Source organism: Mycteria americana, chromosome 1 (genome assembly GCF_035582795.1).
Source record: "Mycteria americana isolate JAX WOST 10 ecotype Jacksonville Zoo and Gardens chromosome 1, USCA_MyAme_1.0, whole genome shotgun sequence".
Classification (NCBI taxonomy): domain Eukaryota; kingdom Metazoa; phylum Chordata; class Aves; order Ciconiiformes; family Ciconiidae; genus Mycteria; species Mycteria americana.
Window position 1 is genome coordinate 55,370,911 of NC_134365.1, and position 16,466 is coordinate 55,387,376.

Sequence of the window (16,466 nt, forward strand, 5' to 3'; positions counted from 1 at the left end):
TGGCTTGTAGTGGCATGCTGACCAAACCCATCACCTGGGGCTTTGCTTGTCCAGCCAGGAGCAGCAGTTACCGGAGCGTGCATGGTAAGAGATGCCCCAGGGATCCTGCAAATCAAAGGGTTCTGTGGGGTGTGACAAGAGGTTACTGTCATGAGCTGCATGGAAAGGTCCTCTGAATCCCCAGTGACACACCTAAGGGAAGAGGCAGAGAAGCATCAGGAAAAGGGAGGGGCTGAGAACAACCTAGTGACAGAAGTGATGCAAAACTCAGTAGAAATTAGCGAAAGGCAGGCCCCAAAGAGGGCCTCAGAGATAGTAACATTTGTGTCATCCCCAGGTTTGCTGGGGTAAAGTGAGGCAGCAGACAGGAGGAACTGGGAGCTAATGGGACAGGACTCCTGTGCCCTGCCTCAGCAGAGAAGGCGGATGTGAGCAAGACCTGGACAGCAGCACTTGCCAGCTCTCATGAAGGGATCATGAACCCAGAAATAAGTCCTCATCATATGTGGGATTATAGGAGAGCAGAGGAGAAAAGCAACCAGTAAAGTGAAGAAAAAGCCTGGGTGAAAACTCTTCCCACACAAAACATCACAACGCACAGACGCAAAACCTAGTGCAGTACAGAGCCTCTGGCCCACCTTGCGAGACCTCTGGCCCCAGCTCTTCATTGCATTGAGGCAGGGTCCTTTATGGGGAATAAAGCGGACCCCCTTCACCACCTCCATCTGCATACCTGCCCCTCTATGATAAATACAACAGGGGCATCTAGGCACCCAAAACACACCTAGTCTGTCTGGCCAGTGAAGCAAAGAGCTCTACTAACTAGCTAATTAAAAGGTAGTGAGGGAAGGCACACAGCATTCTGCCCCTAAGGAGCAGAGAACAGAGGAGTGAATGAAATGCATCACATTTGCTTATCACAAGAGGAATCATCACTCATGGCTACAAGAGCAGAAGAGCTCAGGTTACTGCCCCTTTCCAGAAAGTGGTTGCTCTACGTGTTCTTTCATGATTGTCAGCCCTATGAGGCTTCAGTCTGTCTGAAGGACACAGGAGGAGATTTATCATCATCAGAGTCTAGGGACAGCTGTCGGTCTCCTGGAAAATGAATTCCTGTTCTGAAATAACTGGTGAGATTTTGAAGATATTTCTTCCCAAACTGGGATGAAAAATCAAAATCTCAAAAAAATTCACTGACCTGAAATCCTGAAACAGTTCAGTCACTGTCTGCACCTTTGCTGCTCAGAAAATGGAAGGCTTCGCACCTGTTTGAAAACATTTCTTTATATATATACACCCCATGAGACGTACTCCTCACAATCTATTTGCCATCTTTCAAGAATCAACTGCACCAAGCTGTACAGAGCAGCAAACTGTGTCACTAAATCCAGAGGAGACTAATAAAAATGATCAGAAGACTAGAAAACATGACCTACCAGGAGAGACTGAACAAATTCTTGTTTAATCTACAGCAGAGACGTCTGGGATACAACATGATAGAAGCCTTCAAACATACATAGGGAAGATAAAAAGAGGAAGAGAATAAGCAATTCTCTATGTCCACTAGGGAGATGCCGAGTAGTAATGGGCTTAAACTGCAGTCAGGGAAATCTAGGTTAGACATCAGAAAAACTTTCCAGGGTAAGGAGAAAGAAGCCATGGAAGAGATTGCCTCAGGATTTCATGGAGTTTCTAGCATCGAAGGACTCTCAGAACAGGTGAGACAAACATCTGTCAGGAATAATTTCAGTCTAGTTGATCCCTCCCCTGGGCACAGGGAAGGACTAAATGACCTCTTGATGTTCCTTCCAGGCACAGCATTTGATTATGGATAAAAGTGTGCAGCGATGTAATTAAAGACTTGTGAACGCACACAAGTGGACCGAATCAGTGCTTCCCATGCAGCCTTTCATCTTTCATCTCCTACTGCCAGAGTGTTTGACTTGGAAACTCTCCTGCACTTTGCGCAGTTTCTTCTATATATTGCCTAGAAGTTGCCAGGACAAAGCACCTTGCTAATTTAGCAAAAAATAGTGAGAGTTTGGATGATTTTACACTGCAAAGCAATGCACTTACAAAGGTACTGGGATTGTGTGCTAATAATATATGAATAATTTATGGCTTGTATTGTGGCATTGCCTGGGAGCTGCTGTTAAGGGCCAGCACTCTGCTTTGCCTGACTCCCTGCAAACACTGAACAAAACAATGATCTTTGCCACAAAGAGCTCTGTTTCACCCTTTATTTTAATGTTTGCATTTCTGCTGAATGGAGAAAATTAAGAAACAGAGTATGAGGTTCCAGGTATCAACGGTATTTGTCTGTGATCAGAGCATGTTGGAGTTAACTTCTGCGTTTTCCAGGAAGAATCTGCCAGTGTAAAATTCAAACAGCTCAGAGTTTGATTATAATAACCTGATCTTCCCGATGAGTGAGACACCCACTACAAGGTAAAACATTTGTGTTCAGGAAGCACTATGAACTTTTCGTACCACTAATACCATAGTTCATCATAGTCTCATTTCAATCCAGCCCCAGCTCCTATGAAACAAAGAACTGTTCTGGTTTAAAGGATGACAAGTAGTCCCCACAGACAGCAAGGCTCAGGCAGGTCCCAGGTCTAACCCCAACGCTCCAGCTCACCAGCATCCCTTCCACTAATTGTCTGGCTCATCTGAGAGACCACGGATGTGCTCTCAGAGACTGAACAACCCCTCTTACCACTAATGGAAGCCCCCGAGCCCTCACTGAGGGTGTAACAGGGTAATGTGTGTGAGAAGCACTGCGTTTAGCTGTGCCTCCCCAGAGCCTGCAAAGCATTCCAGCAACAGATTCCCCACAGCTAGCCCTGCTAATAATCCCTAGCAGGATTCATGCTGCTACTGCCACGTTTTCCTGCTCTGATGATTGAGTTTTCCTCTGTGAAAACAAATTTGGTGCCAGCTAGGAACAAATCCTCCTGGACTTTGCCTGGTGGACTTTAGCAAAGCTGTGTCATGGGCAGAGCTTGATGTGCGGTCTCTGCAGCCCAAGCCTTCCCTGCCCACTCCCTGAGCAGCCAGTCTGCCTCCAAACACATCCAAGGGTTGTCCACTCATGCCATACATATCCTCATGCTCCTGTCCCACTGAGACCTCTGCTGACTCTCCCAGTGCCAAGACCACGAGGTAGACCAGTCTTCCTGGAAACCAGGCACAAGCTGGGGCCTTTCACCCTCCTCCCAAACTCCTGTAACTACTGAGAGACCTTAGTGCCTGCCAGGCAATGGCTCTTCTGCCTCCTTCAAAAGTTGTTCCTGCAGCCCTCTTCTGAATGCACTTCTCCTGACAGCCCCCTATTTCATTCTTGTTTCACCATGAATTTCTTCCTGGTGAGTCCATGTAGGGAACAAGCAGCCAAGGAGAGAAGGCTTTCTTTGCCTGGTGGGGCAAAAGGGCATTTTTCTAAGCCATACACATGATCACATCCAGATTGAGCTCCGCTTCATATCTATTGAGCTCTGCTGAATTCTCCTTGCTTTCACTCTGACTTGTCACCCCCATCACTTTTTTATATCTTATTTTCTTAGCCTCAAACTACCCCCTCTACTTCAATTCAAACCCTTTAGGAGTGCTTGTTCTGAGCCTGGACCACTGACATTTATGTGGGAGGTGAAATGAACCAAAGCTTTGCACTAACACAGAAATCCACACCATTTCTAAAACAGTGCTTTGGGTTACATGCAAATTATTCAGAAATATGCAAATTTGGGTCTTTGAACAACTCAATATGATCTCACATACACATCCTACTTAATGCACCATCCCATTGCAAATGACAGTGGCCAGATATATCAAGCACAGTTAACACTGGCATATATTACTAAGTGTGGCTGGAGCTCAATCACAGTCATTTAGCATACAGAACTTCACTGCCTCCAAGCCATGCAGAGAAATATTTTCTGTCTCTTCCATTGAAACCCATGGCATAGAGGAGGTCTCTTCTCTGAAAGGCAGGAATACTTATGTTCAGAGGTTACAGAAGGGAAGCTGATGAATTTTTTATGCACACTAATGGAAGAATGTAATGGCATCCTACATGGAGAAGACAGCAGCCTGCGTATTGGAGATACCAGTAGTCCAGGATGCAAGGAGGAGATTGCCAGCCCTTGATAAGAAGTACAGAAAGGTGGGGGGGATTATTCGCCTGGAGCCTTCCTCCATCCTCCTCCTCCCTGACACAGTTTGAGAATTACCAAACATGTCCTACCCTCTCCCATTTCCTCTCCTTGGTCAGAAGGATGATCACCAGCTTGGGATGCATCTGGTATCCGTCCTCACTGAACGACAAATTCCTGCCTTCAAATGTGACATTGATCAGGTACCTGCAGGGGAGAGAAAAGAGTGAGGAGAATGTTAAAGCTTGGGAACCAAACCCGAAATGAGAGCCTGCCCCCTGCCCTGTAGCTTACACCAGGACAGTAGGAGCACAGTGCAAACAGTGTTATGAAGCTGGGAAGAGCAAAGGAAAATCTAAGAGGAAAGCGGTGGAAGAAGCAGGACAATTACTCCAGGAACTGGGACAATCAGGCAAGGCAAGGCAATTGCCCCCATTTTGTGACTGGGCTAGGGAAGCAATGTCCCACATTGGCTCTCAATGAATTCCTGAAAGTACAACTAAGAGTCACATGCACACATGTGTGCCCATGGTCCTTGATTTCCCCTTACCCCAAAGGGCAGAGAGATCCATAGCAATTATCTGTGTGAACACACTCCACAGCCCACACTTTGCTCACTTTCCAAAGCGAATTTCACATGTCATTTGAGGACAGAGATGGCCTACAGGTGAAGCAGTGGGGACAGCCTCCCCCTAGCCCAAACATCAAGGCAACGATAAGGGAAGCTGCAGAGAGCAGAGGAAGGAGCAGCACACTTGTGAGCACACCCCTATCAGAGCCAGCACGCCCCGTCGGGCCCAAAGCAATCCTCTGAAGCACCTTAGGAATAGGGACAGTGGATGTTGAGATAGTCCAGTGAAAGTCCTTTTTCCTAGGGACAGAGTCATGCTTTATACCCAGCAAGATCAAACTCAAGGGTGATCAGCCCTGCAAATCCCTGCAGCCAACATTAATGATTGTCTTTGTCTGGAAAGGCCCCGTCACTTCTGCGCAAGGCACCCCCCTTTGGGGCATCTCATGTCAGCTGTACAAATGGACTATTAAACAGTCCGGGCTTCAATCTTATTTATCCTAAGGCCTCTTCACTCAGCTCTGGCAGTGGGGAAGACCTTTAAGTGGACCAAGATTACAGCTACACTCATTTCAAGGCCTTGCTGCATCGTGAAAACATGTTAAAGTGGTGTTGCTGTAAATGAGAATCAACTCTATTGTTTTCTTAACTGTCATGCCATCCAATGACACTGAGGGGAAGAGGAGGAGGCAAATACACATTTTACAGTTCAGTGGCTTATATGACATCTCCGTGGCACTCTGACAGTTTCCCCTGTTCATATATTTCACTTCAATTCACAATGCTGTTGCATAAAGTCGATTTTGCCTTTATACACCTGCTCTGGCACCAGTAGCATCACATCACCATGAGAGGCAGAGGTGACCAAGCTGCCTGCAGGGCTAGCCCCAGGACTCTGTCCTCCCGTGCTTTGCCCAGTTCTCCTATAAATTACACAAGAGACATTTCCATTACAGATGTGAGAGGTTCTTCTGCTCTATTACACCGTGACACCAGGAAACATTGCCTGATATTCAGCTTCAGTTTGTCCCTTCTGAACTCAATTTGAACCAATTTCAAGGAAAAAAAAAAAAAATCTGTTCTTTCAGTGGGTTCACACTTTCCCACTATCTGCACACAGAGAACTCCCTGCTAATTTAATGAAAGCATTAGTAACAGGGAAACTTCTTAAAACAAATGAAAAAGCACATCATGATTTTAGCTTCTTCCTTTTCACAAAATTTTTTGTCCTAACTCCATTAATCAACTAAACTCATCCACTAATTCCCCATTACTAAGTGCAATCAGCAATTATGTTTACTTCTAAAGGAAATTCCATACTTGCTCCATGTTGTGACCTTCAGGGAACGTGCACAGCATAGGAAACACAGCCATAAGGGAGCCCAGCGTGAAACATTTCCAACAGGATGATTTTCAAAGGCAGCCTATTGGTTATTTTCCAAAAGCCAGACCCATTCAGTACCCAAACACTGAGAGAACCCCAAAACATCAGCCGCATGGAAAATCTTAGCCACGCAATTGTTTGCAATGGTTCAAAAGATCCCATGTCAGGAACACACATGCTCTTTTTCTGGCATTTCTTTCCCAGCCGTTTGCATTGCTCTGAGTACTGAGGAACGCCAGGCACAGACCATCACCGGGTATGCGCAGCCTACTAGACCTATGTAAGGTTCTGGAGGTGGGAAGGCCTTCCAGTGGACCAAGATTACAGCTACACCCATTTCATGACTTCTCTGCACTGGCCACCAGAGTAAAGACAAAGCAAGGCTCCAAGAGGATGAGGCTGCCGTTAGCCTGATGGGAACTGCAGCTTTATATGTCAGTAGTTAGAAAGCAGTGCCAATATCTAATTAAACAAACAGCAATATTACACAGTTCTCAGCCTTCTTTCCCCTCCCACCTGAGAATGATGCCACTGTGGGAATCTCCCTTGCACAGCCTGACAAGAAGAGTTCACAGAAATCAGCAACAGATATGACACAAGAGGGTGTCATTTCTGTTCTTTTTCCACCAGAAAGATTAGAACCACTAATAATAATCAAGGAGGGATCATCAGCGACTCCAATCCTTGGAGCTGCCTTGAGATTTACACTTAAAGCGGCACTAAAATCCCTCACTTCGCACCTTAATGACTGAAATTAGTCTCCAAATTTGGCACAATAACTCTTCAGAGGGTTTTCTCTCAAATCCATTAGCAACATGTTTACCAAAGTTTGCAGGAGGAGTGCAGAAGCAGCAGCTCCCCCCCAGCTTTCCCTGCACTCCTGCCGCTTGCTGGATCCCGTCGCCTACACGGGGATGCAAGGCGAGAGCAGCACCCCGGGCGCTGTGGGGCTTGCTCAGGTGTGCTGGGCAAGGGGACACCTGCATAACAAAGCGTCAGGGCTTGAAGGACTCCCTGGCAGGCCAAGTCAGCAGCGTGCTGCAAGGCAGCCACACTCGAGTGGCTCTGCCCTCCATCACTACCGCAGTGAGAGTCATCCCCTTTGGCAGCAGCGCTGCCCTGGTACGCCAGCACTACTGCTGCCTGCTCTGGCCAGGGGGATTTGTTTCCTCCCTACAGCCTACACACACTCCAGTCCCCAAACAGGCAACCAGGGGGCTGGGAGACTCCCTGGCACGTCTGCACTGAGCCACCAGCTGCAACAGGGGCACAACGTGAGGGCAGCAGTCTGTGCATGCAGGTGAGGTAACCCAAGACGAAACTGTGCCTGTAAAGGGCTTAATCTATGATTCCCTGGATGGATTGGACTCCAAGATGGAGAGAGAAAGAGAAAGGGGGCGTGGTGGAGCAGACACAGGCAATTTAATTTAATTTGCTAGAAACACCTTTCAGCAAAGAATTTTGCTTATGTGGGCATTTCTGGAGCTGCTTGGTGCAAGCACAGAAGGGTCAAGCCCTTCCCCAGCCCAGTGCAGATGCAGCAGCCACAATGCCCGAACTCAGCTGGGTGGGAGCAAAACACACACAACACTGTGGAAACAAGCCGACATTGTGAGCCCTGTGGTACGGACGAGCAGGCAGGAACAAAGAAGGAAGTGATGTGTCCTTGGGCACAAAGCGAGTCAGGCTCAGGGGGACCTGACTCCCCATCCCGTGGTCTGACCATTAGGTAACATCACCCGCCCTAGATGTGAGGCTGACAGCCCTGCAAGCTAAGGGAGAGTGTTTCCGAGGCTGGTTGGCATAGGAAATAGAGCATTAAAACCACATCAGATGGCCAAATTAGGACCAGCGGAGAGATGATGACATTTTAAATGGTTTCAGCTAGTGATGGGGAAAGCCTGGAGAGGCAAATGTGGCAGGCAGAGGCAACTTGGGGGGAGACACGGAGGGTGTTAACCACTTTTTTCTCTGCCCCAGAGACAGCTCTGAAGGAGATGCGTTTGAAATCAGCACTAACCACTCCTACTTCTGCCTCCAGTGCCTTGCTGGGAATCAGCTCCTCCTGAAGCTGCTGACTGGGTAGGCAAATTTGGACAATGCCCCGGTTCAGTCCATCGCACTCCCTGCCTCACGTGTACACACACACACACACATACACACACTCCCCTGCGCCCTGTCAGTGCTTGTTACACTCCAATGAGACAAGCGGCCTGTCTGAAATGTCATGATTATCCTAACATCGACCGCTTCCCTGAATAAGACAGGCCATATAAATAAAACAGCCTCTCCACCATCAGCATCAGGGAGTCATCTCAGCATTCCAGCACACGAGGGAAAAGCAGGGTGTAGATGGAGGTTGGGGAAGGAAAAGCTATAGGATATCTCAGCTGGAGAGGATTTGCAAGGTAAAAGGCAGGTGGAGTTTGATGCACGATAAGGTGATGGGGATGCAGACTACCATCAGACTCTTTGGAAACTCACTATAGCGTGAAACACTGAGGCCAGTTGAGCAGTGTAACAGCAGTGAGGTGAAGGTAGTGCAAGGCCTTTAACCCGCAGAATCTGCATGGTGAAATAGCCTTTTTCTTTCCCCTAGAGACAGCATTAAAAACCCACCAGCCAAGGTACCAGGGACAGACATAGCTGCTTACCCAGACCCACTTCATACCCAGGAAAGAGCATGGACAGGCGCATTTACTGCATCTCAACACAAGTGCCCGCAGCTCCAAACCATATTCCGTCACCCAGCCCCAGCAAGACCTGCCCAGCCTGGGCCGATGCAAACAGCCTTGGCAGAGTGCATCAGTCCCGCCCTGCAGCAGGTCCTGCCCGCCCCGCATGCCTGCTCCTGGACGAGGATGGACAGACAGAAAGGTGGGTGGACTCAAAGGACAGGGAAAAGTGAGTTTAGGACCAGTGTATTTATCTACAGATGGGAATTCTGACCTTCAAGTGGCAAGTGACTGGCAAGTTTAACCAGCGTTAACTATGCTGTTAATAGCTTCTGCTCTCGTCTGAGAGACTGAAATAGTATAGGGGTATTTTTTTAACAAGAAAACTGCAACTGATCCCTTCAAATTCTGATTTAAACCTCCATTCTCCAAACCCATGGGAAGCTTAAAATAATACAGATATTTTTTTCTCCATACCATTGCTCAACATTTCCATGGCTGCCTCTGCCTCAGAGGGCAGCCAATACATGCACAACAGCCATCTAGACCCAGCGGCGAGTGCATGAGGTCTCTCGAGATAAGAGAGTCTCCATGGGATATCAAACCCTATTGCTCACCCCCAAAAAGGTGAGAACGGGCTCTGCCTGGGCCTTCGATCAAAGTTCCCCATGGCTGGTACTGACCCTGGCTGAGCCTTTCAGAGGCTCTCCCACACTCTCTGCCCTGCACTGCCCCAGCCGCCTGCGCTGCCTCCCACTGCTGCAGTGCCGGTGGCTTGTGGAGTTGTGAAAGGCGGGCACATCTGGCTGTGTCTGTGTAACATCTGTCCAGTGTCAGGTACAATTTACAGCGAAAGGATTCCACGCAAAGGGCATGGGTGCAGCTGATTTTACATAACAAGGGGCATGGACTCTGTTCTTCCTGCTATCATGAAGAACAAAAACAAAGCAAGATAGGAACAAAATAGAAGCAACCATTGACTAGAAAGATTAAATCTTAAAGGAACAGTATCTCACTCTTCTTCATTTGCTCCTTTCTCACTGTCAGTGTTACTACTGAATCTGGGGAGATGCACTGCAAGAAAGAAAAGAGACCAACAAATTCCAAATTGTGCAGGCATCCTGCACCAGAAAATCTGTCCAGGCTACAGCCATTTTATACTACTGGGAACCAACCTGACCCGCAGGCTTAGAGAAATGCCCAGAGCTCAAGTTGTTTTCATTAAGCAAAGAGGTTAGGAGAGCATCTAGATTAGGAAATATCCCTCAGGCTACAAGATAACAGAGATATAACACATTAATTTGGTTTCTCCCTGCTGTCCACACCTTTTTAAAAGACAAGAGGGCAGATACTGGGCTGGAATAAATCAGTGATATTCAGCTGACATCTATGGAATGATACTGTTTGATCTGCTGAGATTCTGGCCCCTCACCTCTAGGAAGATGAATTTTCTTGGTGTTTGATCCTGACCTGTGAAATACCCATTTCTGGTGGAAGAGAAATTTCTACTGATCTGCTCTTGCTGTTTCTCCATCATATTCAGCAAATTTGTTTTGAAAACAATGTATATGTGTACTGAGACTTCCAAATGACAGCTCCTATATACAGTGGAAGGATGAATCTTTTCCATCACACCCTCTCTTAATCATAAAAAGTGGTACTTTCACTTTATTTCCCATTTCTTCTATTTATCTACCATGAATTTGTCATTTCAGAAAGACTCTGAGCTGACAGTTCCTGGGGACTAAGGATGTATCTAGCCTTAGAGTACATAGGGAGCCAGAGCAATGGTAGGGCCTCTTTCCTACACGGATTGCTTGATCCTAATGAGACGGGACCATTTCTGAGAACGAGAAGCGAAGCTCGCTTTCCACAGCCTGTGCAGTCCCCAGCCTCCCTCCTGAAAAGGTAAAAGGACACTCAAGCACCGCAGCACAGAGTTTTGCAGCACGGACAGATGTCCATCAGGAAGTGGACAGAGAGGGGGACTCCTTGTGCAGGGTCACCGAATTACCCCCCGATGGGGAACATGGGGTCAGCTCCAGCCTGAGGCAGAAATGACAGTAATGACACCTAGGTGAAAGGCTGCTCAGTAAGCTTCAGAGTTTCCACAATAACTTTTTCTTCCATGTACCTAATACCATCTAAGACCTGATCTCCCATTTGCTTTTGGCCCTATGCAGTTATTGTTTTTGACATAAAGGGGGAAAGAGGTGCTGCCGTTCAGGTCTAGTGGCATTTTACACTCCCTTTGCCAGGGTGCCACGCACAGTACCAAGGCCAGACTGTGAGAGCTAGGTCACTTGTAGGAAATGTAGGTATAAATTAGGATGAGGTGATCTGTTTATGGAAAAAAGGGCAGGATAAATCTTCATTTTGCCCCGTCTGCTATGCCGGTCACAGCAATATCTTGAAAACCCAACCAAAGCCAATTTTTTCTCACACACATCCTGACTGACCTATTTTCACAAATGCCAGAGCCAGGAAAAATTACCTATCAAAACCACTTTTTAAATGGGAAAGGGGGATAAGAACTTCTCATGAGGAGGTCAGCATTTTGTCAGAAAGAAAGAGAACCATAAGATCTGAAAACTGTAATGACATTGGACAGAAAATGAAGCTTCTGGCATGGTCATGTTCCCATACAGTCTGGTCTGTTGCGTGACACCTTCTGCCCTTTCTTTTATGGACAAGAGCCCCAGTTAAAATACATCTGTCATGTGCCACCCTGAAAGAGTCCTACACAAGGAACAGCATCACCTCAACAGGGGAAGGGATATCACTGGAGATTTAGTGTGTCCAAGTTTCATGAAGGAGAAACAGGAATAAAAAATTCCTATGCTCCTAATCACAAGAGAGAGCAAATAGGATTTCCATGTCAAAATATTCCATTTAAAACCCAAAATATTCAATTTACAACTTTTCTTCCAAAATTATATTTTTTGCTGGGAAATTGACACAGTCCTAACTAGCTTGAGAATATACCTCTACACCTTCTGGCCTCACTGGAGACAAAGCAGAAACAAGGAAGAGTGTTTTAAGAGCATTCTCTGGTTAAAGCTGGAAATATCTATAAATTTCATAGGAAATCAGTCTATTCTCAGAAAGTTTTTTTATCCAGAAAGCTTTGATAAAAACAAATATACTTCTGAATTGACTCACCAAACCTTTAAGTAATAGAAAATAGCTAATAGAAAAATAGCTTTAAGGTCAAAATTGTTACAGTGACTGGATAAAATAAAAACTAAATATCCAGTCCAAAATTGGATCAAGCTGCAAAGATTTACTGAGTTAATAAATTCCTGCCAATTACTTTGAAGTATTATTTTTTATTTCTACGTCTTTCCATCCTTCCTTATTCATTAGGAACAGATAACATATCACTTTTCTCCAAAGTAAAACTAGTCTTCAAGGTATTTCTCCCATTTGAAAGGACTAAAAATCTGATTACACAGGGCAGTAAAAGCACAGAAAATTACATTTGTCAGAGCAGCTGACAATGGGTCATAATTATGTCTTGGCATCCACCTAACAGGTCACTGATGGAAGCCATACCACTAGGAACAGGCAAATACTGAAAGGGTAAGTGATGTCCTTCAAATCTGTTTATCTGTCTTAGGGCACAGTCATACAAACATTGATAGGACAAGCAGTCACAGAACAGAAGTCAAATGAGGCTCTTCACAGTGATTTTTCACCCAGGATTATGTTTTTCAAGCTCTGTCAATTTGCAGAGCCTTAAAAAATATTCCAGTTGAACTACTGTCCCCATACAGTGAATTTAATCCCTCTGCCATCAGCCTTACTTTTCTTGATCATTTTTGCACATCCTTTAGAAATCTCCCATGGACCTACATGGCTGTGGACCGCAGCTTAAATCAACTGGCCAAGTAGACATGCATGTCAACAGCCCCTTTGGTCTTCTGAAGGTGGCTGGTGTGCTGGGAGTCAACCATCAGGACATCTCAGTATTTAGCCAGAGCTCATTCCAGTTTCTGTCCTAGGACTCAAGGCCAGCAAGCAGGTGAGCACACCAATTTTCCTCTAGAGCTTTCAGGACTTTCTTCCTTGCGGAAAACCACTGAAATCTGCCAGAAAGGTCCCTCTCACTGCTGCCACAAGCCAGACAAGGCTAAACTAGCTGGAAAGATTGAAATAAATCCCCTTGTTACATTCTCTGAAACAGCAGACTAACTTAACTTTTTTAATGCACCAAGAAACCACAAGTGATTTTAGGGTTATTCAACGTTTATCAAGTGTTGAAAGCATTCACGCATTTGCAAAGGCAGCAAATTCACAGTGCTGGCAGGAGCAGAGCCATTGCCTGCAAGGAGACTTGGTCCAAAAAGTGTGACTGGATTTTCCTGGGTCTGTAGTGGTTCGGCCAAGATGGCATCCTATCGCTTTCTTCCCTCCCCTATCGCATCTCCTTGGGGGGATCGATTAAAACAAACAAACAAATAATCACTCCCATTGGTAACTGTGTGGGGGTCTGGAGGCTGCTCCTCCTTTGCCAGAGGAGCGCATCTCTCTCCGCTGCTGTTCCCTCTCCCTTCTCCCTCTTTCTCTCCCTCCGTGGGTTGATGTTTCCATGGAAACGTGTTCTTTAGTGCCGCTGAAATTACATTGCATTTAAAGCATTAACCCTTCCTTGGGCTGAGGAAGGTCTCAGAACAATTAGGGCTCTTTTTTTTTTTTTTTTTTTGTTCTCCCTCCCCTTTAAACTTTCTTGTGATTTTTTTTTTCCTTGCAGAATCAGGAAAACCTCATTCTTCCCAAGAAGACCTCCCAGCTAGCATTTGTCTGACAAGGGGCACAGGGTGCATCACCAGTGGGGTAGTGTCTAATTTATGATTTCTTTTTCATTTTTTTTTCTACACAAAACCATTAACACATTTCTCACCACACTACATGCAAATGGGGAAAATGCTGCAGTAGCAAAGAAAGTGAAGAGTGAGATAGAAAGAGAAGCAAGCAAGCCATGAGCTGGCACATGTGGAGAACACAGCTTCAGTTAATACCAGAGCTGAACCCCTTGTAGCCCTGCACTGAGCAGCAGCTTCTTCATTGCAAAGTGCCATAATCGCAGAGCTCACACTCCTCCTTGAGCCTGCCTCCTCTTCCTCTTCACAATCATGTCTGTAATTAGCCAACCTTGTCTTCACTTGCAGTTAGCACTCCAAACACCACTGCAACACTTGCTGCAATCGGTACCCTCCTTACCACCAGCACCCTTCCCTGTGCCGCTGCTTCTCCACCCAAACTGCCATCTCTGCCATCCTTCCCGTTGGCTCTCTGCTGCCAGCCATCACCTTCATCAGCACTTCCAATGCAGCCATTCCTGGAGCACCCCTGCCTTCATTGCTGCCAGCTCAACCACACGACCACTGGCACTTTCTGTGCTCCCACTGTGGGCCAACAAGGCTCTGAAAGCCAAGATGTCCCCATCCAGGTGCTCCCTGGACCCCAGGTCCCAACTCAAAAATCACTCTGCAAATCCTCAGCCCCCACCCCAGTCACAGCCATAACCCCTCTGTGCTCTTCTTCCACTGACAACATCCCTATTTCAAACACTGGGAAAATATAAGAGGGAGGTAAACACCAAGAATCTCCTTCCAGTCTTTCGCCTGAGTTCCTACACTCAGACATGCCTCCTTTCTGCCCCAAAATCCCATGACTTGACAGCTTGCAAACCCCTTTCATTACCTCTACCTGCATAGCTACAGGGTCCATATTCCCTTGCACCATCTATTTTGGGTTTCCCAACATACACCAAATGCTTCAAGCATATCTCACCATTCTCAACTCTTGCCCCAAAAGTCAGAGTGTGAAGCCTCCTGCTTTGAGCTGGGTGCATATGTAGTGCCGTGAGGATGGATCAGTGTGGGAGGAAGATGCTATTCTGAAATGAATGATAAATATGGATAATAAACTCAACCTAAGTCTTTTCTGCCTGTCTCTAGTGGGTTCCCAATATGGGAGATAGAAATATCATGGGTACATTTTGAACACGGCTGGGAACACTGCCAAAGTCCTACTCAGAGTTCACACATTTACATCATTTATATCACATCCGACTTGTGCCTTGTATTATTAACTTTGTAGAGTGTTTTGTGATGTAGTTTGTAGTCCAGGCTCTGTTAAATAAAGTTACATGCCCTCTCTCTCTTCCTTTTGGTAAAAGACAGAGTGAAGTCTGGGGCTACACAAGGTCTTGCTAAGCACAAGGGGGGTGACTGTGTCTGCCGATATGGTCAGTGCACTCCTACATTCTCACACAGTGCTCTGGAAAACCTTTTGGGATCCATCCCTGGGACCTGAGAGGTGCAAAAAGAACAGCAATATTTGCCTTCTAGTCAACAGTTCAACTCCTAGCCCGGACTGGTAGTGACTGAAGATTTTTTCTCTGCTGCTGGATGTTCAGGAGCCTCTGTGAAACATACAGATGGGGTCCACCTGACAGGTGCCCAACATGGCACTGCAACTACTCAGGCTTCTTCCTCAGCAGTGTCAGAAAAGAGGTTGAAGATGGAAGGATACAAACAACCCAGGGCATGGGACCAAAGAAATGATGTTCGTGTAGAACAGAGTAAAGGCATAACGACAAGGAAAGACGTAGAGCATTGCTGACAGATCAGGCTTTTTGCTTTCTGTGGGACAGACCACAGTCTGTGGCAGCTGAAAATCCATCACCTTCCAGGAATTCGTGCAAAAGAAGAGGAGCTACAATGACCCAGCACTGTGACTTTATGGTATTGTAAATTGATAATTTTTCCAACAGCCTGAAAAGACTCCAGGTTATACTCCATCACCTACTCCACATGCTCAATTTAGACTCTGAGACTATTACGGCATCTGAGGTCAGGCAAGCAGCAAGTGACTCAGATGCTCGGTACACACAGACAATGGGGAGAGGTAACCACAATGCGTAGGTTAGGTGTCTGCAGCAGGCCGACTGAATGTAGTTGTCTATATAAAAAGGAAGGAAAACGTGCATCCTCAGTGTTTCCTGAACAAGAAAAGAGAGAGAAAGAGTCAACTTCAGCCCGTGTTGCTGCATCTCCAGTGAAGTAAATGTGCCATTTTACTCTAGAGCTGCATTTGATCTTGAATTACTCCTCTGCTTCTTCTCTGGGAAAAGGTCAGTTTAAAGAAGCCTCAGGCATGATGCTAACACTGCGTCCAATAAAAGACTCTCCAGAGGTCTGAAATAAGTACAAGGTCCAAATTTGGGATATATTATCTGAATCCTTTCCCTTCTCCCTCCTGAACAGTCAGAATGGGAAATCTCCCAAGAATATTTCTTTGCTCAGGAGACTTCCAGGACTCTTTGGACCTAGAAATACTGTGAATAAGGTTTTCCAACATGCATCTGAGGATCCCAGGTCACAGTGCCCACTGCGGGAAGCCTGAACACAGCACAGATGGAAACAGCAAGCGTGCTGGGAGTGAGACCAGAACATTTCCATGGAGAGTGCAGCAGAGGGTCAATTCCCACATCTATTACCATACCACAGCTCCCTCCAGTTCAACCAGCTCTGCTACCCAGAGCAGCAAAGCTATCAGAGTACCCCAGTGCTTTTCAGAGATATCCAGGTGAGTTCATTTAATTTGAGCAGAAACTTAACTGATTTCACCTTTAATTGGTGCTTAAGCTAACAAACATAACCTACAAACTTCAC

At 46.2% G+C, this 16,466-nt stretch overlaps 1 protein-coding gene across 1 annotated transcript in view; it reads right to left on the reverse strand.

Annotated features, from left to right (window-relative positions):
* Positions 1–16,466, reverse strand: part of GRIN2B (glutamate ionotropic receptor NMDA type subunit 2B) — a 168,235-nt gene that overhangs the window by 72,511 nt on the left and 79,258 nt on the right. Inside the window, exon 3 of the mRNA XM_075498943.1 lies at positions 4,247–4,361. Within this exon, the coding sequence (XP_075355058.1) occupies positions 4,247–4,361 (115 nt within the window). The remainder of the gene's footprint in view (positions 1–4,246; positions 4,362–16,466) is intronic.